This window comes from Hemitrygon akajei, chromosome 5 (genome assembly GCF_048418815.1).
Source record: "Hemitrygon akajei chromosome 5, sHemAka1.3, whole genome shotgun sequence".
NCBI lineage: Eukaryota > Metazoa > Chordata > Chondrichthyes > Myliobatiformes > Dasyatidae > Hemitrygon > Hemitrygon akajei.
Window position 1 is genome coordinate 121793606 of NC_133128.1, and position 24828 is coordinate 121818433.

Here is a 24828-nt window from a genome sequence, read left to right on the forward strand (position 1 = left end):
TCGGGACTAACCGAAAGGAAAGATAGTAAGAGATTTGAAAGTAGTGGGGGGAGGGGGAAATGTGAAATGATAGGAGAAGACCGGAGGGGGTGGGGTGAAGCTAAGAGCTGGAAAGGTGATTGGCGAAAGTGATACAGAGCTGGAGAAGGGAAAAGATAAATGGACAGGAGGCCTCAGGAGAAAGAAAGGGGGGGGGGGAGCACCAGAGGGAGATGGAGAACAGGCAAACAACTAAATATGTCAAGGATGGGGTAAGAAGGGGAGGAGGGGCATTAACGGAAGTTAGAGAAGTCAATGTTCATGCCATCAGGTTGGAGGCTACCCAGCTGGTATATAAGGTGTTGTTCCTCCAACCTGAGTTTGGATTCATTTTGACAATAGAGGAGGCCATGGATAGACATATCAGAATGGGACGTGGAATTAAAGTGTGTGGCCACTGGGAGATCCTGCTTTTTCTGGCGGACCGAGCGTAGGTGTTCAGCGAAATGGTCTCCCAGTCTGCGTCGGGTCTCACCAATATATAAAAGGCCACACCGGGAGCACCGGACGCAGTATACCACACCAGCCGACTCACAGGTGAAGTGTCACCTCACCTGGAAGGACTGTCTGGGGCCCTGAATGGTGGTGAGGGAGGAAGTGTAAGGGCAGGTGTAGCACTTGTTCCGTTTATAAGGATAAGTGCCAGGAGGGAGATCGGTGGGAAGGGATGGGGGGGGACGAGTGGACAAGGGAGTCGCGTAGGGAGCGATCCCTACTAAAAGCAGAAAGTGGGGGGAGGAAAAAATGTGTTTGATAATGGGATCCTGTTGGAGGTGGCGGAAGTTACGGAGAATTATACGTTGGACCTGGAGGCTGGTGGGGTGGTAGGTAAGGACATGGGGAACCCTATCCCGAGTGGGGGTGGCGGGTGGATGGGGTGAGGGCAGATGTGCGGGAAATGGGAGAGATGCGTTTGAGAGCAGAGTGGATGGTGGACAAAGGGAAGCCCCTTTGTTTAAAAAAGGAAGACATCTCCTTCGTCCTGGAATGAAAAGCCTCATCCTGAGAGCAGATGCGGCAGAGACGGAGGAATTGTGAGAAGGGGATAGCATTTTTGTAAGAGACAAAAAAGAGACAAAAAGGTGGGAAGAGGAATAGTCCAGGTAGCTATGAGAGTCTGTAGGTTTATAGTAGATAGGCCGTCTCCAGAGATGGAGACAGAAAGATCAAGAAAGGGGAGGAGGTGTCGGAAATGGACCAGGTAAATTTGAGGGCAGGGTGTAAGTTGGAGGCAAAGTTAATGAAGTCAATGAGTTCAGCATGCGTGCAGGAGGCAGCGCCAATGCAGTCGTCGATGTAGCGAAGGAAAAGAGGGGGATGGAATCTTTCAAATCTCTTACTATCTTTCCTTTCGGTTAGTCCTGACGAAGGGTCTCGGCCCGAAACATCGACAGCGCTTCTCCCTATAGATGCTGCCTGGCCTACTGTGTTCCACCAGCATTTTGTGTGTGTTGTTGTATCAACTTTAACTGACGTGTTGATGACAAACTCTGCCATCTTCATCAGGGATGACCAGTTTGTCATGGAAACGTCAGTTATAATCGGTACCTGTCCCCAACTGGAAGCCCAAACAGAGTTTATTTGTCACAAATGCCGAGAAAGCACTAGATCCTTTATTTATTGTGTTTTAATTATTTTGTTCTTTAACGTATTGTGATTTTTATGTGCTGCATCGGATTGGGAGCAATAATTATTTTTTTCTCCTTTACTAGAAATGACATTAAACAGTCTTGAATCTTGATATATTTAAGCTAGTTTGGCCCAAACCCCTTTGTCTTTCCTATCCATTTACCTGTCCAAGTGTCCTTCGAATGTTGTTATCATACCTGACGACCGCTTACTCGGGCAGTTTGGACCACCCATCAGATGAAGAAATTGACCCTCAGGCCCCTCTTAATTCCCTCCACTCTCACCTAAAGTCTGTAGAGAGATATAGCCCAGAATCAGGCCCTTTGGCCCAACTGGTCTGTGCCAGCGACAGCTTCCTCCCAGCTCTGTCTAATTATGGGCATTTGGCCCACTGCCCTAAAACCCCCTCCCCTCCATGCACCTATCCAATTGATTCTTAAATGTCGCAATTGTACCCACCACGCCCACTTCCTCCAGCAGCTCACTCCAGATGTTCAAGTGAAAAATAAAACCAAATCTGAATCCCTGTGACTATTGACCATGTCAGCCCTGACACCATCAACCCTTAAATCAAACCACTGACCTCTGACACCATCGTCCCTCTGCCACACTCTGTGACCCCTGGCAGCACCACGCCTCATCCAGTACCTCTGATCTCTACCCCATGACCTTTCACACATGCCCCATGACCCTTGTAGGATCTACTTTAGGTATTATTTCTGCAGAGGGCTTTAACCCGCGATCCTAGAGTCCGTCAATGGCCCACACCGCTCTCCATCTCTCCCCATCTCTCCCCATCACTCATTCCCCTTTTCTCTAACTCCCTCTTTTTTTGTCCTGTTGAACCCCCACCCCACCCCGCCGGCACTCCTGTCCTCCATTTCCACCACCCTAATCTTTCTCCCCTCTCTCTGACGCTCCTTCAAACCAGCCCCCTAGCTGTCCCACCGTCCCTCCCCTTTATAAAACTGCGTTCTCCACTCTCTCTCCCTAGCCTCACCCTGCCCCCTTTCTCCTCTAACCCCTTGTCTTTCTCTACCCTCTGTCTCTGGTGCATACAGGGGAACACACTGACATACAGACACACATATAGAGACTTCAGGCAGATTCATTACAGACAGACTCAGACATGCGGATGATAGAAAAATGAAGGGATATTTGGGATTGATTTTAGAGTATGTTGAAGGGCTGGCACAACGTCATGGGCCGAAGGGTCTGTTCTGTGTAGTGTCCCGTGTTCTACACACACACAGCCACCTCTCCCTCCCCCCAGTCGCAGTCCAGAGCGACCTGCCAGCAGCCTCTGGCATTCGGCCACACCCCGTCCCGATCAGCCCATTCCTACCAGATGAGTCAGTGAGTCGGGGCAGGAGGCTGCAGCTCCCCCCACCCCCCAGCACTGAGAGTCAGCTCTGCCCGGGCTCTAACCTGACAGTCACTCACTAGTTATCTGCGAATGATGGACGAGGCTGAGGGCTCATCAATAATGAACGGGAGGGGGGGGGGGGCGACTCCATCTCTCCACAGCTGTTAATGGACAATCTCAAACCACCCGAGTCTCCGGGGAGGCAGGAGACAGGAAATGGCCGTACGAAACCACAACTCCCTGCCATTCCTGAACCAGGGATTCAGGACAGAATAACGACAAATTTGTTTAAAACAGCAAAATTCACCCAACATCATCTGACTGTGAACCATCCTGACGCTGAAAGAGCCACACAGAAGAGGAGCAAACCTTCCCCCCTCCAGGGAGCAGAGGCGAGACAGAGCGGCATTTGTAACACTGCTCACAGGGATTTTTACTCCAAGGCTCCATCCAGTCCTTTAAGGATTGTGTCATGTGCTTTACTGATCTCCGGGCTACAACAAAGGAAATAGGAAGTTCCTGAGACAGGCAGTAAAAATCCCGGGAGTAAAGTACGCAGTGTTATGTGTCGCGTCACCATGAGGCTACATGGCTAATAAGACCATAAATCGTGGGAGGAGAATTAGGCCACTCGACCCATCGAGTCTGCTGTACCATTCCATCTTGGCTGATTTATTATCTTTCTCCCCGTGACCTATGATGCCCTGACTAATCAAGAACCTGTCAACCCCCACTTTAAGTATACTCAATGACTTGGCTCCATAGTCATCTGTGGCAATGAATTCCACAGATTCACCACACTATGGCTAAAGAAATTCCTCATTTCCGTTCTAAAAGGATGTTCTTCTATTCTGAGGCTGTGTCTGCTGTCCCTCGACTCAATTGGAAACATCCTCTCCACGTCCACTCTGTCGAGGCCTATCAGGCTCAGCCGGGTCTGATATGTTCGTTCATATGCAAGCCACTGATGGCCAAGGTGTACATGCCACAAGCAAATGGGAGGGCAAGAGCTGGCTTTGTAGGAGAGGATCGATATGAGGAGTACGAGATTTTACTGCAATTGCACAGGATCTTGCTGAGGCCACGTCTGAAGTAATAGAGTAATAGATTTATCCATCATGGGAACAGGCCCCTTTGGCCCAACTGATCCTTGTTAATCTAGTGTGTTTGGCACTTATTCATCTAAATCTTTCCTATCCATGTACCTCTCCAACCGTCCTGCCTCTGTCACTGACAGTGCCACCATAAGAGATTTGTGATCAGCAGTTCAGGAAGTTGCCACAGGACAGAAATGTACTAAGACCGAGGCAGTGTTCTGCCAAGAATGCGTGAAGGTAGAATTGACATTCCATAATGGACAAAGGACAAGGCCCCCAGGTAAAGCAACAGACCCACCCAGCTATGGAAAGAGCAGAGAATCGCATCATGAGAACAGGTTGAGTGAACTAGGGTCTTTCTCTCTGGAGCGAAGGGGAATGAGAGGCAACTTGATAGGAGTACAAGAGCCCTCCAACTTACACAAAATCCAAATGGACATCTGTCAATATTGTTTCATGTTCACTGGGTCTAAATCCTGGGGATCCTTCCCCAACAGCAGTGTGGGACCTTCTCCACAAGGTCAGTGGTGTTTAAAGGAGGTATTTCGTAACCATCTTCTGAAGAGCAATTGGCAAGGGTAGTGACCCAGTGTTTTTATTAGAGTTCGACCATTCGGCCCATTGAGTCTGCTCTGTCATTCCATCATGATTTATTTATTATCCCTCTCGAGCCCATTCTCCCTCCTTCTCCCCATAGCCTTTGATGCCCTGACTAATCAAGAACCCACCAAGCTCTGCTTTAAATATACTCAATGACTTGACATACTCAGCTGTCACCATCCTCTGGCTAAATAGTGTACTCCTCATCTCTGTTCTAAAGGGATGACCTTCTATTCTGAAGCTGTGCCCTCAGGTCCTAGACCCCCAGTATAGGAAGCATCCTCTCCACATCCACTATCTAGCCCTTTCAATGTTTCAGTTAGAATCATAACCCCCTCATGATGTCCAGATCACAAAAATGAATAAGGCAAGGGTAGCGAGACTCCCTGCTCCCTTCCACTACAGGTTGTTGGCGACTTAACCTGAAGATACCCAGAGACAGATTCAACAGCATTGTTGGCAGGACATCTCTCCACACTCAGTTCTCAGGGAAGTGAGATATGCTGTGAGTTCTGTATGGGAAATATCCTCTGTCCCAGGGAATCTGGCTCCTGGGTTGACCAGTCTACACAAGTCACACCTGCTCTGTTCTAGCAGGGTAGCTCCTTATTGACACAATGACACAACACTGGTGGGGCTCATCACCAATAACGATGAGCCAACCTACAGAGAGGAGGTGAAAGAGCACAATGCCTGGGGAAGGCAAATAGCCTCTTCCTCAGTGTCAACCACACAAAGGAGATGGTTATCGACTTCAGGGGAACTTTCATCACTCATACCCCTCTTTACATCGGCGGCACAGCAGTGGAAACCACGAGCAGTTTCAACATCCTGGATGTACATATCTCACACAACCTCTCATGGCACCAGAACAGATTATACACAGTCAGAAAAGCTCACCGTGCCTGTACTTTCTGAGGAGGCTGAAGAGAGCTGGACTTTGAACATCTATACTCACGTCCTTCTCCACATGTGCAGTAGAGACCATTCTAACAAGCTGCATCATTGCATGGTACAGAAACTGCACTGTAGCAAACAGGAAGGCTTGACAACAGGTGGTCAGGGCTATCAAGAAAAGTGCCAAAAAGGGACAGTAATATCATGAAGGATCATACTCACCCTGCTCATGGACTGTCTGTCCCACTCTCAACAGGGAAGAGGCTACACTGCATCTATACAGGACCACCAGACTCAAAAACACTTTCTCCAAGCAGCCCGGCTGATCAACACCTCCACCCACTAACCCAGCCAACCACACCTCCAACAACCATTACTTTCAGAGGAACATTTATTTTGCTCTCCTTCACACCTGCGTATTGAAAATAACATTCAGCAATCTTGAATCTTATTAGCCTAGACCATTCAGCATGCCACAAGCATTTTTTTTTAGAAAGAATTCTCTCTGCTGAGCTCCACCAATACCAGTGAAGGTACCTTGACCTGGAGGTCTGGAGCAGGGGCCTGAATAACTTGCAGGCACACACCTCCTGCGTCCTGGCAGTCCCCGTGTTGTCAGAGCCATGCTCGGATCACCTCCTGCTGAGTGGGGCTCACGCCACTGTGTGTGTGGGATTCAGATCCACTGCAACTACCTGCTGCAGGAACACAACCAGTTCTGGGACTTGTTCTACAAGTCCTGGTCTGACTGGAAATCTTCTCACTCTCGGCCACAAGAAAATGAATCATGGAATACCTTCTTGCAACTCTGCACTCATGCAGATTCAGGACACGCCTTACAACTTCTGAAAACCGCTGCGGAGGAGTGTCTGGTTAAACTTCATGGGTCCTCAGAAACACCACTTCACTTTGAGATGGCCCCATCTGACCAGTTACATTCCAACATGTGGAGTCATTCCTTTGCTTTGGAGAAAGTGACAGAAGGGTTTGTCTCTCTGCGGGTCCACTCAGCCTATCTAGGACAGGTCCCTCATGGTCGCAGATCAGTTGACCTGCAGAGATCTTCCACCGTGACTACAAGGACCAAGCCAATGATTGGGCACAAATGAAGACAGAGCAAAGAGTTAAATTGTACCACAGAGGCAAAATTCAAAAGGGCGAAGGTTGCAGGACTGAAGGTACAGTAGTTAAATGTATGTAACATTCAGAATAAGGTGAACAAACTTGTGGCACAATTAGAGATTGGTTGGTATGAGGTTGTGATCATCACTGAGTCGTGGCTGGAAGAAGGCCGTAATTGGGAGTTTAACATCAAAGAATATACTTTGTATTGAAAGGACAGGCAGGAAGGCATAGGCAGTGGTGTGGCTCTGTTGGTAAGAGATTGAATTACATCTTTAGAAAGAGGTCAGAGAATGTTGAATCTTTGTGGGTAGAGTTGAGAAACGACAAAGATAAAACAAACCATCACAGGAATCATATATAGGCCTCCAAATTGTAGCCAAGATGTGGGGTTGAGATTTCTACCTCGTATGGTCTTCCAAGTGAAGATCATTCCTGTCCCAGGGATGATGTCTTTGGAGCTTCTGTTAGCATTTCTGTAGCTCTGTTTTTAAAAAAATATAAACAGGATGGTGTTGCCAGCCCCATATCCACCCCCCACCACTTTTGCAGGCAGGCTTGGGAACAACCATGGTAGACCCTCAAACTCCACCAAACTGTCTGATCCCACTACTACCCCTGGTAACCCATCTATCTCTGTGGGGAAAAAACCTGGTCCTCACATTGATTTTAAACCCCCCTCCGCCCACCCACTCACTCCGCAAAACCTTAAAAACATGTCCCTCAGGGTAGAAATTTCAAACAGCAGAGAAAAGATTGGCGACCCTATCTACGCTGCTTATAATTTTGAAAACCTGTCATGTCTCCCCTCAGCCTCTGGCAGTCCAGGAATACAAAGCAAGTTTGTCCAACACTTCCTTATAACTCATACCTTCAAATCCAGGCAGCATCCAGGGGAACCTCTTTTGCACTCTCTCCAATCTCCATACACTTCCTCTAACGCGGCACCAGAACGGCACACAATACTCCCAGTGCAGTCAGGTTAAAGTTTTGTATAGCTGCTGCATGACTTCCTTACTCTCTTACTCAACACCCCTACCAATAAAAATTGGCAATCTATACACATCCTTTGCCATAAAGAGAGAAAGTATGAAATATTAAGGTAAGCTATCCAATAATATAAAAGAAGATACCAAAAGTCTTTTCATTTGTATGAGGAGTAAAAGAGGTGAGATATTGTACCACTGGAAAATGATGCTAGAGAGATAGTAACAGGAGACAAAGAAATGGCAGACAAACTTAAATATTTTGCATCAGTCTTCTCTGTGGAAGACATCAGTACTATGCCAGAAATTCAAGAGAGTCAAGGGGCAGAAGCAGGTGTCATTGCTATTACTAAGGAAAAGATGCTTGGGAAGCTGAAAGATCTGAAGGTAGGTTAGTCACCTGGACCAGACAGACTGCAACCCAGGTTCTGGAAGAGGTGGCTGAAGAGACTGTTGAGGCATTGGTAATGATCTTTCACTAATCACAAGATTATGGAATTGATCCGGAGGACTGGAAAACTGCAAATATCACTCCACTCTTTAAGAAGGGAGGGAGACAGAAAAAAGGAAATTATAGGCCAGTTAGCCTGACTTCAGTGGCTGGAAAGGTATTGGAGTCTGTTATTAGGGATGAGTTTTCAGGGTACCTGGATGCATCTGATAAAATAGGCCAAAGTCAGCATGGTTTCCATAAGGGGAATACCTTGCCTGACAAATGTATTGGAATTCTTTGAGGAAATAACAGGCAGGATAGACAAAGAGGAGTCACTGGGTATCATTTACTTGGATTTTCAGAAGGTCTTCGACAAGGAGCTGCACATGAGGTTACTTAACAAGAGCCCAGGTTATAAACAGGATAGCATGGATAGAAAATTGGCTGACTGGCAGGAGACAAAGAGTGGGAATAAAGGGAGTCTGTTCTGGTTGGGTGCTGATGACTAATGGTGTCCCTCATGGGTCAGTATTGGGACCATTTCTATACACATTATATGGCAATGATTGGGTTGACAGAATTGATGGCTTTGTGGCCAAGTTTGTAGATTTATTTAGATTAGGTGGAGGGCAGGTAGTGCTGAGGAAGCAGGGAGTCTGCAGAAGGACTTGGACAGATTGGGAGAACGGGGTTTTTTTTTAAAGTGGCAGGTGGAATATAGTTTAAGGAAATTCAAACCAAAATATATTATGAATACATACATGTCACTATGCACAACCCTGAGATTCTTTCACTGTAGGCATACTCAGCAAATCCCTACAGACCGCAGAGAGTTGCCGATGTACACCGGCACCATCTTGGAAGTGTAGGGTCATGCACTTTGGTAGAAGGAATAAAGGTGTAGACTGTTTTCTAAATATGGAGACAATTTTTAAAAATCAGAGCTGCAAAGGGACTTGGGAGTCCGCATGCAGGAATCCCTAAAGGGCAACTTGTAGGTTGAGTCGGGGGTGAGGAAGGCAAATGCGACGTTAGCATTCACTTCAAGTGGACTAGCATATAAAAGCAAGAATGTGATGCTGAGGCTTTATCTATAAGGCATTGACCTGACCGCATATTAGGAGTAACTTTGAGCTCCTTATCTAAGAAAAGATGTGCTGGCATTGGAGAGATTCCAGAAGAGATTCACAAGAGTGATTCTGGGAAAGAAATGATTAATATATGAAAATTGTTTGATGGCTTTGGGCCTGTGCTCATTGGAGATTAGAAGAATGAGGAAGGATCTCATTGAAACCTATCAAATATTGAAAGGCCCAGATAGAGAACATGTGAAGAGAATGCTTTCTTTAGTTGGACAGGGGATTGGCTCAGAATAAAGAGATGTCTATTAGCTATTTAGAAAAGAGATGAAGAGGAAGTCCTTTGGCCAGAAGGTGGTGAATCTGTGGAATTCATTGCCACAGATGCCTGCAGAGGCCAAGTCATTGGGTATATCTAAAGCAGAGATTGATAGGTTCTTGATTAGTCAGGACATCAAAGGTTCTGAGGAGAAGGTAGGAGAATGGAATTGAGAGGGATATTGAATCAGCCATGATGAAATGGTGGAGTAGACGATGGGTCAAGTGACCTAATTCTGCTCCTACATCTTATGGTCTTTACCACCTTATCTGCCTGCTAATCCACTTTCAGTGAACTATGGACCTGGACTCCAAGAACCCCTAGTACATCGAAGCTATTAATGGGCCTACAATAACTGTATACTTTCTCCTTACACTTGACCTCCCAAAATGCAAGGTCTCACTCTTGCCCAGGTTAAACTCCATCTGCCACTTCTCTGCCCATATCTGTAACTGATCTATAAACAGACTATACCCTTTGGTAGTCCTTGATGCTGTCTACGACTCCACCAATCTCAGCATCATCCACAAACCTGCTATTCCACCCATCTACATTCTCATTCAAATAATTTATACCTTTATGATACAAATAAACAAGGTCCAAGCACCATCGGTCACAGCCCTCCACCCCTACACTGTCTTCCATGAACTAGCAAGTTCCAAATCCAAACTTGCAATTTACTCTGGATCTCATGCATTTTTACCTTCTGAATCAACCTACCATAAAGGACCTAATCAACTGCTTTACTAAAGTCCATGTATATAACACTCACTGCCTTTCCTTCATCAAGCTCCTTTGTCACCTCCTCAAAATATTCAGTCAGGGTTGTACGGCACAAACTCCTCTACACAAAGCTCTGCTGACTGCCCCTAAACAAGCCATGCCTTTCCAAATGCCCATAATCGTATCCCTCAGTGTCCTCTCCAAAAGATTCCCTACCACTGATGTGAGGCTCACTAGCCTATAATTACCTGGATCATTCCAACTCCCTATCATAAACAAAAACATTACATTTGCTACTCTCTGGTCTTCTGGGACTTCTTCTGCTGCTCATAAAGACACAAAGATCTTTGTCAAAGCTCCAGCAATCTCATTTGCTTCTTTAAATAGTCTGAGATACATGCCATCAGGCCTATGGACTTGTACATCTTAATGCATTTCAGAAAACCCAGCACTACTTCCTCTTTAATCTCAAAACGTCCCATCTCGTTAGCCTGCCCCATCCTGCCTTTACTATCCTTCAAACCCATCCCCTTGGTAAATACTAACACAAAATACTCATTTCATACCTCAACTACTTTCTCTGACTCCAAGCATAAATTCCCTTCTTTATGCTTGACCTACCCTCTTCTTAGTTATTCTCTTTTTCTTAATAAAATGCCTTGGGATTCTCCTTGCCCTTGTTCACCAAGGATATTTCATGGTCCCCTGTGGCCTTGCTAATCACCTGCTTCAGCACTTTCCTACTTTCCTTACATTCTATAAGGGCCCAGTCTGATTCCAGTTTCCGAAACCTTATTGTGCTCCTATGTCCTATGGTGTTATGATTTATTATTGTCACACACCAGTAACAAAGCTTGCCTCGTATACCATCCACGCATTGATGTAGAGCAAGGTCAAACAATAACAATGCATATTAACTATAAACGCTATAGAGTGCAGCGCAGGTAATGACAAATTGCAAGGTCCAAACAAGATAGATTGTGAGACCATCCTTTTGAAAAAGAGGTCCATTCAAGTGTCTGGTAACATCGGGACAGAAGCTGTCCTTGAACCGATGGTACGTGCTTCCAGGCTTTTGTATGTTCTGCCTGATGGAGGGGGGTGGGGGGGGGGGGAGAGAGAGACAGCCGAGGATGGGTGGGGACTTTGATTATGCTGGCTGCTTTACTGAGGCAGTCAGAAATGTCAGCAGAGTGCATAGAGAGTTCCTATGATGTGCAGAGCAATGTCCACATCTCTCTGCAGTTTCTTGCAGTCACGTGTAGAGCAGTTGCCATACTAAGTTGATTGTATAAGAGCATGAGGAATAGGAGTAGGCCATCTGGCCTGTCGAGCCTGCTCCACCATTCAATAAGATCCTGGCTGATCTGACCATGGACTCATCTCCACCCACTTGCCTTAGTTCATGTACTATGCAAAGAATCTATTCAACCTCATCTTAAACATACTTACTGAGGTGGCCTCTGCTGCTTCATTGGGCAGAACATTCCACAGATTCACCACTCTTTGGGAAAAGCAGTTCCTCCTCACCTCCGTCCTAAATCTAACCAACCCCCCCCCCACCCCCAAGCCTTCAGGCTATGCCCCCTAGTTCTAGTCTCACCTACCAGTGGAAACAACTTTCCTGCCTCTATCTTTATCTATCCCTTTTATAATTTAATATTATTCAGACAGAATGCTTTCTATGACAAGCTGATGGGATAAGCCGAGTTGCTTTATCCTCCTGAGGAGGATAGACATTGGTGAGGTTTCTTGGCCATGACATTGACGTGTTTGGACCAGGACAGGTGATGTTCACTCCTAGAAACTTAAAGTTCTCAACCCCCTCAATCTCAACACCTTTGATACAGACAGAAACGTGTGCACTGCCCCACTTTCTGAAACAAATGACCAGCTCTTCTGTTGGCATGGAGGGAATGATCGTTGTCATGGCACCGTGCCACCAGGCTCTCAGTCTCCTTCCTGTACTCTGACTCATTGTTATTTGAGATGTGATCCACTATGGCGGTGTCATCGGCAAATCTGGAGATCGAATTAGAGCGGAGTATGGGCACACAGTCATGAGTGTCCAGGAAGCTGAGGACGCAGCCCCGTGGAGAGCCAGTGATCAGAATAATCGTGTCAGAGTTGTTGCTGCAAGTCCTTACTGATTGTGGTTGTCGATCAGGATGTCAGTGATCCAGTTGCAAAGGGAGGTGTTAACTCCCAGGGTCTGGAGTTTGGTGATGAGTTTGCTTGGAATAAGAGTACTGAAGGCAGATTTGTAATTGATAAACAATAGTCTGACGTAGGTGCCTCCTGTCCAAATGCTCCAGTGATGAGTGTGGGGTCAGAGAGATAGAACCTGTTTCAGTGGCAGGCAAATTGCAGTGGAGCTGGAGTTGACGTGTGTCTTGACCAGTCTCTTGAAGCACTTCATGACGATGGATGTCCGAGCCATTGGGCGGTCGTTGTTTAGGCATGTTATCTTGTTTTTCTTGGGTATGGGGATGATGGTGGTTTCTTAAAGTAGGCTAAAAATGCCTGCAAATGTCTGCATATTACCTTTCTCCTGATTAGACCATAAGGCATAGGAGCAGGATTTGGCCAATCGAGTCTGCTCCACTAATCCATTATGGCTAATCCAGATCCCTCTCAACCCCATACACCTGCCTTCTCATCATATCATTTAATGCCCTGTCCAATCAGGAAATGATCGACTTCCACCTTAAATATCCCCACTGTCTTAGCTTCCACCGCAGTCTGTGGCAGAGAAATCCACAGATTCACTGCTCTCTGGCTAAAAAAAATTCCTCCTTATATCTGTTTGAAAGGGTCACCCCTCAGTTTTGAGGCTGTGCCCTCTAGTTCTGGATACCCCCACCACAGGAAACATCCTCTCCACATCCACCTTATCTAGTCTTTTCAACATTTGGTAGGTTTCAATGAGATCCCCGCACATTCTTCTAAATTCCAGTGATTTCAGGCCCAAAGCTGCCAACCCTCCTCATATTCTAACCCCTTTCATTCCCAGAATCATCCTCATGAACCTCCTTTGGACCCTCCAATAACAACACATCCTTTCTGTGATATGGGGCCCAAAACTGTTGACAATACTCCAAGTGCGGCCTGACTAGTGTCTTATAAAGCCTTAGCATTTTCTCTTTGCTTTTATATTCTATTCCCCTTGAAATAAATGGCAACATTGCATTTGGCTTCCTTAACATAGACTAAACCTGCAAATTAACCTTCTGGGAGTCTTGCACGAGGCCCAAGTCCCTCTGCACCTCTGATGCTTGAAACTTCTCCCCATTTAGACAATAGTCTGCATCATTGTTCCTTTTACCAAAATGTATTATCATACATTTCCAACACAGCATTCCATCAGTCACTTTTTTGCCCTTTCTTCCAACTTGTCCAAGTTCTGCTGCAATCGCTTTGCTTCCTCAGCATTACCTACCCCTACACTTATCTTTGTATCATCCATGAACTTTGCCGCAAAACCATGAATTCCATTATCTACATCATTGACAAGCAATGTTAAAAGCAGCAGTCCCAATACTAACCACTAAGGAACACTACTAGTCATCGGCAGCCAGCCAGAAAATGCCCCTTTTATTCCCACTCACTGCCTCCTGCCTGTCAGCCATTCCTCTATCCACGCCAGTATCTTCCCTGTAAGACCACAGAATTTTACCATTAAGAAGCCTCATGTGAGGCACCTTATCAAACACCTTCTGAAAATCCAAGCAAGTGTCATCCACTGCCTCTCCTTTGTCCACCCTGCTTGTTTCTTCTTCAAAGAACTCTAACGGATCTGTCAGGCAAATTTTCCTCTACAGAAACCATGCTGAGTTTAATTATTTTTATCATTAGTCTGCAAGTACCTCAAAACCTCATCCTTAATGATAGACTCAACACTTTCCCAACCACTGAGGTTAGGCTAACTGGCCTGTAATTTCCTTTCCTTTGCCTTCCTCCCTTTTTAAAGAGTGGAGTAACATTTTCAATCTTCCAGTTCTCTGGGACCATGCCAGAATCAAGTGATTCTTGAAAGATCATGACCAATGCATCCATTATCTCTTCAACAACCTCTTTCAGGACTCTGGGATGTAGTCCATCTGGACAGGTGACTTATTCGTCTTCAGACCTTTGAGTTTGCCAAGTACTTTTCCCGTTGTAATAGCAATGGCACTCACTCCTGCTCCCTGACACTCACAGACCTCTGGCACACTGCTGTTGTCTCCACAGTGGGCAGATGCATAGTATCCATTAAGTTCATCTGCCATTTCTTTATCCCCCATTCCTACCTCACCCGCATCAATTTCCAGTGGTTCAAATCAACTCTCACCTCCCTTTTACCCTTGATAAAGCTGGGGGGAAAAACTTTTGGCATCCTGCTTTATATTATTGTCTAGTCTACACTCATAATTCATCTTGTTCCCTTCTGATAGCTTTTTCATTGCCTTTTGTTGGATTTTAAAAGCTTCCCAATCATCCGATTTCCCACTCACTTTTGCCACCTTATATGCCCTTTCCTTGGCTTTTATGCAATCCTTAACTTCCTTTGTCAGCCACGGTTGCCTATCCCTGCCACTCGAGAGCTGTTTCTTCTGTGGCACATCTCTTTCCTGTGCCCAGAAACTTCAGTGATCTCTGCTTTGCCGTCATCCCCACCAGTATCCTCCTCCAATCCACCTGGGCAAGCACCTCTCTCGAGCCTCTGTAATTCCCTTTATTGCACTGTGATACTGATGCATGTGACTTATGCTTCTCCCTCTCAAAATGAAGTATGAATTCAATCATATTAAGATCACTGCCTTCTAAGGGTTCCTTTACACTAAGCTCCCTAATAAGGTCTGAGTTATTACACAACACCCAGTCTAAGATAGCCTTTCCCCGAGTAGGCTCAAGCACAAACTGCTCTAAAAAGCCATCTCATAGGCATTCAACAAATTCGCTCTCTTGCCATCCAACACCAACCCAATTTTCCCAATCCCCTTGCATACTAAAGTCCCCATTACAATTGTGTCATTACCCTTACTACATGTTTTTTCCAGCTCCCTTTGCAATGACAACCCCACATCTTGGATACTATTTGGAGGCCTATATATGATTCCCATAATGTTTTTTTTTACCCTTGCAGCTTCTTAACTCCACCCACAAAGATTCAACATTCTCTGACCCTATGTCTCCTCATTTTAAAGATGTAATTCCATCCCTTACCACCAGAGCCACACCACTGCCTATGCCTTCCTGCCGGTCCTTTAAATACAAAGTATATCCTTTGATGTTAAGCTCCCAACTAAGACCCATGAAGTCGTGTGGTAAATGAGTAAGACACATGGCCGATCAATATTCGGTCCAGGGCAGAGGACTCTGGCGAGCTACTGTTAGCTGTCTGCGCCCTAGACGGGGTTATGGGTTTAAGAAAAAGAAAGCACCAAGACTGGACCGAACTCCCTTCGGGTCACAAGGCTGTAACATTGAGGAGAGTTTGTGGCAGCGCTTGAACCCCGAAACTAGCAGATCTATTGCCCGGCTAACCCGGGGTGGGGGGCCTCACATCACGGGTAATGTTCATCCAGGCGGCATCTGCCCTCGGTCAGGGAGCCGGCGTTATGGGCATGGATATCGGGATCCGCGTAGAGGGGTCGCCCGCCACCTGAACGCGGGGTGTGGGAGCTGATCCGCCAGATGGATAGGGCGCAGCACTTCCTCAGTACTGCCCACCCCCGGCGCTCCCTCAGTACTGCCGACCCCCGGCGCTCCCTCAGTACTGCCCACCTCCAGAGCGGTGCTCATTCGGTGTCGGCCCCCACACACGCGGCGCTCCCTCAGCGCCGTCCCGGGAAGGGATTGATGTGATGACAGGATTTTGGGCTGCGGTCTGGGCCCGGGAGTGGTCAGCGGCCGGACCCCGACGGGACGGTCCGCCAGGACGGGGCGGCGGGAGCAGCTCTCACCTCTCTGCAGGACCACTCCATGGGCGGTGGACGGCTCCGGCTCCTTGTCCGGACTCACGGTCGGGAATCACTCGTCATGCTGATGCGGATCCCGAGTGCCCGGCATCCGAGAGTCCCGCTGCTTCGGGAACGCAGAACGGCAGCCGGTCTGGTGACAGCGGATGCTGGAGTGCTCTCTGTCCTCCGTCCTTTCCCTCGTGCTTCCCTTCTCTTTCTCTCCCTCCTCCCCTCTTTCTCCTCCCTCTCCCTATAACGGTCTGTCCTCGGCTTTTGTCCTTTTCTCTTCCTCGCTCTTTCCCCCAGCGACCGCCGGACACTGACCAGCGCCGCTTTAGAGTAACATCTGCCAGCGGCCCAGTGCGTGCCCAGGCTGAGAATGGGGGTCACCACCCTCGCTCCGCCCGTTTGTCCTTGTATGGGCCCGGCTCGCTCCGTTCCTTCAGCCCCTCCTCGTTCCGTGCGTTAACTCGTTCACAGCCAGTCACTGCGGGTCCGACAATGGAGATTCTCAAGACAGCGCCCAACCCTGCTAGTCCCTGGGAGAGGCAGGGACTCGAGCGCCTTCACCCCTGCATTTAAACCAGCCGCGGGTGATACAGGAGCCAGAGAAAGAGGGGACTGTAACCTCCTCCGTCCACACACTGATGTCCGAGCGAAACTCGCTCTCTCCACACCTCTCTCGGGCTTAAATGTCCTCACTTTCAGAACTGGGATAATAATTCCACCCCAGCTCTGTCGCTCGTACTGAATCGCGCTGTGGGTTTGGGATGGTTTGCCTGCTCCGAGTGTTCGGTCTGCTGGAGCTTACTGGGCTCTTCCCTGGCTGCTGGGCCAGATGTGAACTCAGGGCTCCACGGGGAGTGGGGAACACAACCGTTCCTAATCGATCTGTCCCGTGTGGGTAGGCAGGGCTGAAATCCCGAAACTGGCTGCTGATGCGAAATCGGAGACTCTGTGAGCTGAGAAGAGGGAAACAAAGTCTGGGCCATGGTGACAGGGCAGAGTCGAACATAAACTGCTACTGAATCACAGTCGTGCACCGCAGAAACAGGCCCTTCGGCCCGTCACAGTGATGCTGACCTTTTTGTGGATCTACCCTAATCCCATTTACCCACGTGTGCTCGCAAGAAAATGGATCTCAGGACATGTGCCATGTGCGTACTTTGATAATAAACTTACTTTGAACTTTGAATATTACGACCATCTCTGTGCCTTTCCTGCTTAACTGTCTGTGTAAAAGGCCCTTTAGTGTATATAAAACTGGTACTTCTCAATTTAAACTCAGAAATGAGAGAACTCGGCGGGTCGCAGCATTCAGGTCATGAAACGCAGAACAGGTTTGACCCCAAAGCAGAGCAGAGGCGAGTCGGCGGTAAACGGTAGACCCCAAAATAAAGATCCACGAGCGGCCACAAAACAAGATACAACAGACAATGAGATAAGCTATAGGCAGGGAGAGCGGGAACTAGGAGCAAATGATTGAGACTGGCTAGTTCGACGAGTGAATAAAGTCTGTGGCTGAGAACTGGGGCAGCCGAGATGAATCTGGAACAGCGGCAGGTGAATCCTGGGAGGTGCCTGTATTATACACGCGCGATAATTCATGCTGACATCTCATTAGCTCTTTGCTCATCCCTGGAACATCTGGACAGCGACGATGCTTGTTATCGACTACAGCTCGGCGTTCAATACTATCATCCCCTCAAAACTAATCAATAAACTTCAAGACCTTGGCTGCAGATAGATGCTCGATCTCCTCGTTTGCAGACCGACCCCAGTCAATTCGGTTTGGCAGTGGCATCTCCTTTATGATCTCCATCAGCAGAGGTGCGTCACTAGGCTGTGCGCTTAGCTCCCTGCTCAACTCGCTTTACAATGGATTAATTAATCAATCAATTTATGTATTTATTGGTTGATTGAGATACAGCCCGGAATAGACGCTTCCAGCCGCATGGCCCAGCAACCTACGATTTAACCCTAGCCAATATCTTATGGACTTGTCATGATAAAATGGCGGAACAGACTGGATGGGCCAAATGGCCTAATTCTGCTCTTGTATCTCAGGTCTAATCATGGGACAGTTTAGAAAGGCTAATTTACTTATCAACAATGACTGTGGGGCTGATCACAGCTCCAACGCCATATCAAAGGTGGTGACGAATGAGCATATAGGAGGGAGATTGAAAATCTGGTTCAGTGGTGCCACAACAACCTCTCACTCAGTGTCAGCAAGACCAATGAGCTGTTTATAGACTTCAGGGGGAGAAAACCAGAGGTCCAAGAGCCAGTCCTCATTGGGGATCAGAGATGGAGAGGGTCACAACTTTAAATTCCTCACTGTTATCTTTTCGGGGGGACCTGTCCTGGGCCCAGCCTGCAGGTGCAATTACAAATAAATCAAGGCAACACCTCTACTTCCTTAGAAGTTTGTGAAGATTCAGCATGACATCTAAAGCTTTGACAAACTTTTATAGCTGTGTGTTGGAGAGTATATTGACTGGCTGCATCACAGCCTGGTATGGAAACACCAACGCCCTTGCATGGAGAACCCTACAAAAGGTAGTTGATACAGTCCAGACCATCACGGGTTAAGTTCTCCCCACCTTTGAGCACATCTACATGAAGCACTGTCACAGGAAAGCAGCATCCATCATCAGGGACCCCTACCATCCAGGATATGCTCTCTTCTCACAGCTGCTATTAGGAAAAAGGTATAGGATCCTCAGGTCCCACACTACCAGGTTCAGAAATAGTTGTTACTCTTCAGCCATAAGGCTCTTGAACCAGAGGGGTTAACTTCACTCCTCTTCACTTGCCTCATCACTGAAGTGTTCTCATAAACTATAAAAGACTTTTACCCATGTTCTTGATATTTATTGCATACTCATTTATTATTATTAATATTTTGTTTTTTTCTTTCTTTTTATATTTGTCCAGTTAGTTCTCACTGGTTTCCATCCTGTTGGTGCAGTTTTTCATTGATTCTATTACGGTTTTGGATTTAGCAAAGGCAGGTCCTATTTGGCAAACCTGTTGGAGTGCTTTGAGGATATAATGAGTGTAGTGCATAGAGGGGAACAGATGGATGTTATTTACTTGGATTTCCAGAAGGCGTTTGATAAGGTGCCACATAAAAGACATCCATAAGAGAAGGATGCATAGAGTTGGGGTGATGTATTAGCATGGATAGAGGATTGGTTAACCAATAGAAAACAGAGGGTTGTGATACATGGGTTGGGAATCAGTTGTGAGTGGTGAGTGGTGTGTCACAGGGGTTGGTGCTGGGTCCGCAACTGTTCACTATATACATTAACGATCTAGAATTGGGGACTGAGTGTCGTGTATCTAAGTTTGCTGATAACACTAAATTGAGTGGAAAAGCAAATTGTGCAGAAGATATGGAGAGTCTGCAGAGAGATATAGATGGGTTAAGTGAGTGGGCAGGGGTCTGGCAGATGGAATACTGCCATACTGGTAAATGCAAAGTCATCCAGTTTGGAAGGAAAAATGAAAGATTATTATATAAATGGTAAAAGATTGCAGCATGCTGCTGTGCAGAGGGACTTAGGAGTGCTTGTGCATGAATCACAAAAGGTTGGTTTGCAGGTGCAGTAGGCTATTAAGAAGGCAAATGGAATATTGGCCTTCATTGCTAGAGGGATTGATGGTCATACACCCATACAGAAGGGGAACACAGAACATTGTCAGTGTATAGCAGTGTGGGGGGAGGGGAGGGGGAATATTGGCTGGGAGATGAGAAGTGGGACGATGGAGAAGGGGAGGGGTTGTAAAGAGGGATGAACAAAGGGAAAGGAAAACCAGTAGGATAGATGTGTGTGTATAGGTAGGTAGGTGGGTGGGTGGGTGGATGTGGGGGTGGAGGTGGTTGTGAGGGTGGGGTAGGGGAGCGCTGGGTGGGGTTAGCTGAAATTGCAGAATTCTGCATTCTTTCTACTGCCTCATGCACCAAGTTCCCATCTGGTGCGGCAGCCAGGAAAAATCCCAGTAAACTCCAGCAGACTGACCCGGCAGACTGACCCGGTTCTGCAACGAATGTTCATTCCCAGGCTGGGTGGTGTTGCCAATCCGCTGACAGCTGCCCAGTTCCAGGGAACCTCTCCTAAATGCTCAGCACAGAAAGGGAATGTGAGATGTTCTAGTTCACGCCTGGCCTCCCTGTAGCATCTGAGGGGGTCCTTGTGGAAGAGGTAAAACAGCATGTATCTGAAAACTCAAAATGGGTACTGTGGACAGAGCCCAGGTGCTCCACAAAGTTCTCACCCGGTCTGTGCTCGGCCACATCACCAGATGCAGCAGGTCAAGTTGGAAAGTCCAACCAGTTTGCCATTTTTTCAGCCCATTTTCCCAGCTGGTCCAGATCCCACTGCAAGCTTTGATAGTCTTTCTCATTGTCCACTACACCGCCAGTCTTGGTGTCATTGCGAATTTCCTTATCGTTCAGATTTTAATATCAATGTCAACGGCCCCAGCCCTGATCCCTGCAGCATACCATTAGTCACAGGCCTCCAGTCAGACTGTTACTGTCTACTAGGACTCTCCTGAAAAGAGAATGGGAATCAGCCTCCCCCATCTCTCCAGCTATTCCTTTCTCCCTTTGACCATCCCATCCCCACCCTCCCCCACCCCTGGTGTAAATACAGATGGGTTATGCACAAGTTCCATTGCTGAGGACTCTCTGTGAGCTGATTTCTCCATGGGTCAGAAATGTTTCCAACAGTATCACATTGATCTACATTCACTTGTTATCAATCATTTCCAAAGTTCAAGAAAGGTCCAAAGTAAATTTATTATCAAAGTACATTTTTGTCTCCATATGCCATCCCGAGATTCATTTTCTTGCAGGCATTCACAATAGAATCAATGAAAATTTTCATTGAACAATCTGCTCAATATTACTATTAGGTTATATACCATACTCACTCATTATTGAAAACCATGAACTGTTCTATTATTACTGCAGCTTGAAAATGCTTTAAATTTTATGGGATAATATGGGTAAAATTGGATTTCTGTAAGTCGGGTCATTTATAACCCAATGAGCCCCTGTATTGCCTAGTTCTTCTGTTCCTTCCCTGACATGAGACAGTGCCTTGACCTGAAACCTAGACTCACAGAGCACTACAGCGCAGAATCAGGCCCTTTGGCCCATCTAATCCATGTTGACCTGATCCTCTGTCTAGACCCACTTACCTGCACCAAGATCAAAGCCCCCCAATCCTTGTATCTATCCAAATTTTTCTGAAATGTTGCAATCAAACATGCAATCACCCTCTGAGTGAAGAAATCCCCCTCAGGACTGCTTGACCCACTAAATTCTTCCAGTCTTCTGACCTCCCAGCACCTGCCATTTCTTTTGCCTTCTCTAAAACTCCTTCCTCTCTCTTTTGAGTATTCTCTAAATCATAAGCACAAGAGATTCTGCAGATGCCAGAAATCTTGAGCAACACACAAAATGCTGGAGGAGCTCAGCAGGTCAGGCAGCATCGATAGGGGGTTAAACAGTCGACATTTTGGGCAGAGACCCTTCATCAAGACTGGGCCAGGTGGAAATATGGGCAGAGAAATAACAGGTAGAATTTAATCCAAGCAGGTGTGATATAAATAGCATGACTCTTAGTAACACACGCAAAATACTGGAGGAACTCACCAGCTCAGGGAGCATCTATGAAGGGGAATAAATAGTCTACGATTCAGGCCGAGATTCTGAGAAGACCTCAGTCTGAAAGGTCAACTGTTCATCACTTCTGTAGATGCTGCCTGACCTGCTGAGTTCCTCCAGCATTTTGTGTGTGTTCCTTTTACTTTGGATTCCTCGACCAAGGGAGAAAGATTTTGATTATCTTTCATTTTATTATTATAAAATCAGTATTATCTAACTTGTCTATGCCTGTCATAATCATACATATTTTTATCGGGCCATCCCTCTGCCTCCTTCACTCCAGGGAAAATGCCCAGCCTATCCAGTCAGAATGTCAGTGGGAGTACTGTCAGCAAGGTCTTGTTGTTTTCACTGGTCTAATGGCCTTTAGACTTTTATTTTCATTTAGATGATGGCAAAGCTGGATCAGGTAGTTTTCTGTGAGATGAAGTTGAGGGCACTCATGTCAGGGCAGAATGGCAGTTGAGGAATTCTTCGAAATGTTCTTCCAGTGGTTGCTGACTGATAAGTTTGTCCCTGTTCCTGGCTCTCAGGGGCTTGGACATTGGTGTCTGGAGAACCCCGATCAATCTATACATGCCATAAGAGCATTGACATAGGAGCAGAATTCAGCCATTTGTCCCATCGAGTCCACTCTGCCACTCCATCATGGCTGATTTATTATCCCTCTCAACCACATTCTCCTGCCTTCTCCCCATAAACTTTGACACCCTGACTAATCAAGAACCTATCAACCTCTGCTTTAAATATACCCCATGATTGGCCTCCACAGCCGTCCGTGGCAATGAATTCCACAGATTCACCACCTGCTGGCTAAAGAGATTCCTCATTGTCTCTGTTCCCAAAGGGACATTCCTCTATTCAGAGGCTGTGCCCTCTGGTCCTACACTCCCCACTAAAGGAAACATCCTCTCCATACCCATTGTGGCTCTCTCTCCGATACTGGCTCTCTTGTGTTCTTTAGCTCACTGGTTTTCTGTTAGACCTTGGCCTTCAGGCATGGCCGTGAAGTTTTGTGTTCGGCTGTCCCACCTGGTTAGGACAGATGGACACTACTGAAGTCAGCTTTTTCTTCTCCATTCCAACTTTGAGTAGAATTTAGGCTGTCTATTAACACCAATCCTGCAACCACAGTGGAGATTATTACAACCCCCCCCCCACAACTTCTCTCAGAAAACAGAACACTGGCATCATCAGCTAACGTTACCGACAGAGGGACGCAGCATAGGAACAGACCCTTCAGCCCAACCCAATCATGCTAACCTCAGTGCCTTCCTGAGCTAGATCCATTTGGTCCATATCCCTCTGAACCTTTCCTATCCATGAACCTGTCCAAGTACCTTGTAACTACTGTAAACATCCTCTGGCAGCTGTTCCACCTACACACCACTCTCTGCGTGAAACACTCGCCCCTCAGACTCACTTTCAATCTCTCCCCTCTCACCTCTAGTTTTAAACTCTACTATCCCGGGAAAGAGACGTTGACCAATCACCTTATCTATGCGCCTCAGGATGTTATAAACCTCTATAAGGTCACTCCTCAACCTCCTACTCTCCAGGCAAAAACAGACCCAGCCTATCCAGTATCGCCTTATAACTCAAGTCTTCCAGTCCTGCTAATATCCTCGTGAATCTTTTCCTCACCTTTTCCAACATAATCACATCCTTTCTATAACTAGGTAACCAGAACGGCACAAAATACTCCAAGTGCCAACGTCTTGCGTGGCACGTGACGTTCCAACTCTTGTACTCAGTGCCTCACCTGATGAAGACAAGCACACCGTATGTACTTATACAAATGTACCTGCCTCAACTATTCTCTCATTTTATATGTTCGCCACCCTTCATGTGAAGCAGTTCCCGGAAGAAGACGAGATTTTATTTGTCACACGAACATCAAAACGTACGGTGAGATGTGTCATGTAGCATCAACAGCCAACGCTGTGCTGGGGGCAGCCCACAAGTGTCACCAACATAGCATGCCCGCGACTCACTGACCCTAACCATGTGTCTTTGGAATCTGGGAAGAATCCAACTTGATTATGGGGAGAATGTACAAGGTCCTTACAGATAGCGATGGGAGTCAAAGCCCAGTCGGTGATCGTTGGCACTGTAAAGCAATTTTACTAACCATTCTGCCCCACAGAAACCTTTTAAATCTCTCTCCTCACACCTTAAACTTGTACTCTCTCCTATCCCTGGAAAACCTATACTCCTACATCACTTCCCAGGATTCATTGACTGTGTATAACTTTCCGACATGCATTACTTGTCTGAGTTAAATTCTATCTGTTATCCCATTGCCCACTTTCCCTGTTGTTTTGGGTCATGTTGGAACCTTCTTCACTGCCATCTGCAAATTTACTAATCATGCTACCTATACTTTCATCGGAATGGTTAACGTAAATGACAAATGGCAGTGGACCCTGCGCCACACCATGGCCACTGGTCTCTAGTCTCCACTTTGGAAAACAACGCCCACCAGGAATTTGGACCCTGCCATTAAACTCCCAGCTGACTCCCTCCCCCAGAAGGTCCAAATTCCTGGTGAGTTCTGACTCCAGCTCACAGGAGAAAGGTTCATGTAACTCCCAGCTGTAACACAACAGCAAAGCAGACTTTATACTCCCTGCCCGTGAAAGTCTGCCTGTGTCTATGTGCATACTTCTGTGCACGTGTCTGTATATGCATGTGTACGAGTGTGTGTGTGTGTAAAGTTAAAAGCAAATTTATAGGTAAAGTACATATGTCACCATATACAGTAGTAGGCATTGATATACAGCTAGGGTTGCCTCAGACATTTGCACAGTACCACAGTATTTTTATGGATTGTACTGTACGGCTGTTGTGGAAGAAAAAAATGTCATGACATACATGAGTGATGACAAACCAGATTCTGATATGGCTCTTTAC

General features: G+C 46.7%; 1 protein-coding gene across 1 annotated transcript in view; it reads right to left on the reverse strand.

Annotated features, from left to right (window-relative positions):
* Positions 1 to 17005, reverse strand: part of LOC140727238 (unconventional myosin-X-like) — a 111172-nt gene extending 94167 nt beyond the window's left edge. The window contains exon 1 of the mRNA XM_073044502.1: positions 16236 to 17005. Coding sequence (XP_072900603.1) covers positions 16236 to 16256 — 21 coding nt within the window. The 5' untranslated portion in view covers positions 16257 to 17005. The remainder of the gene's footprint in view (positions 1 to 16235) is intronic.
* Between the last annotated feature and the right edge of the window lie 7823 nt (positions 17006 to 24828).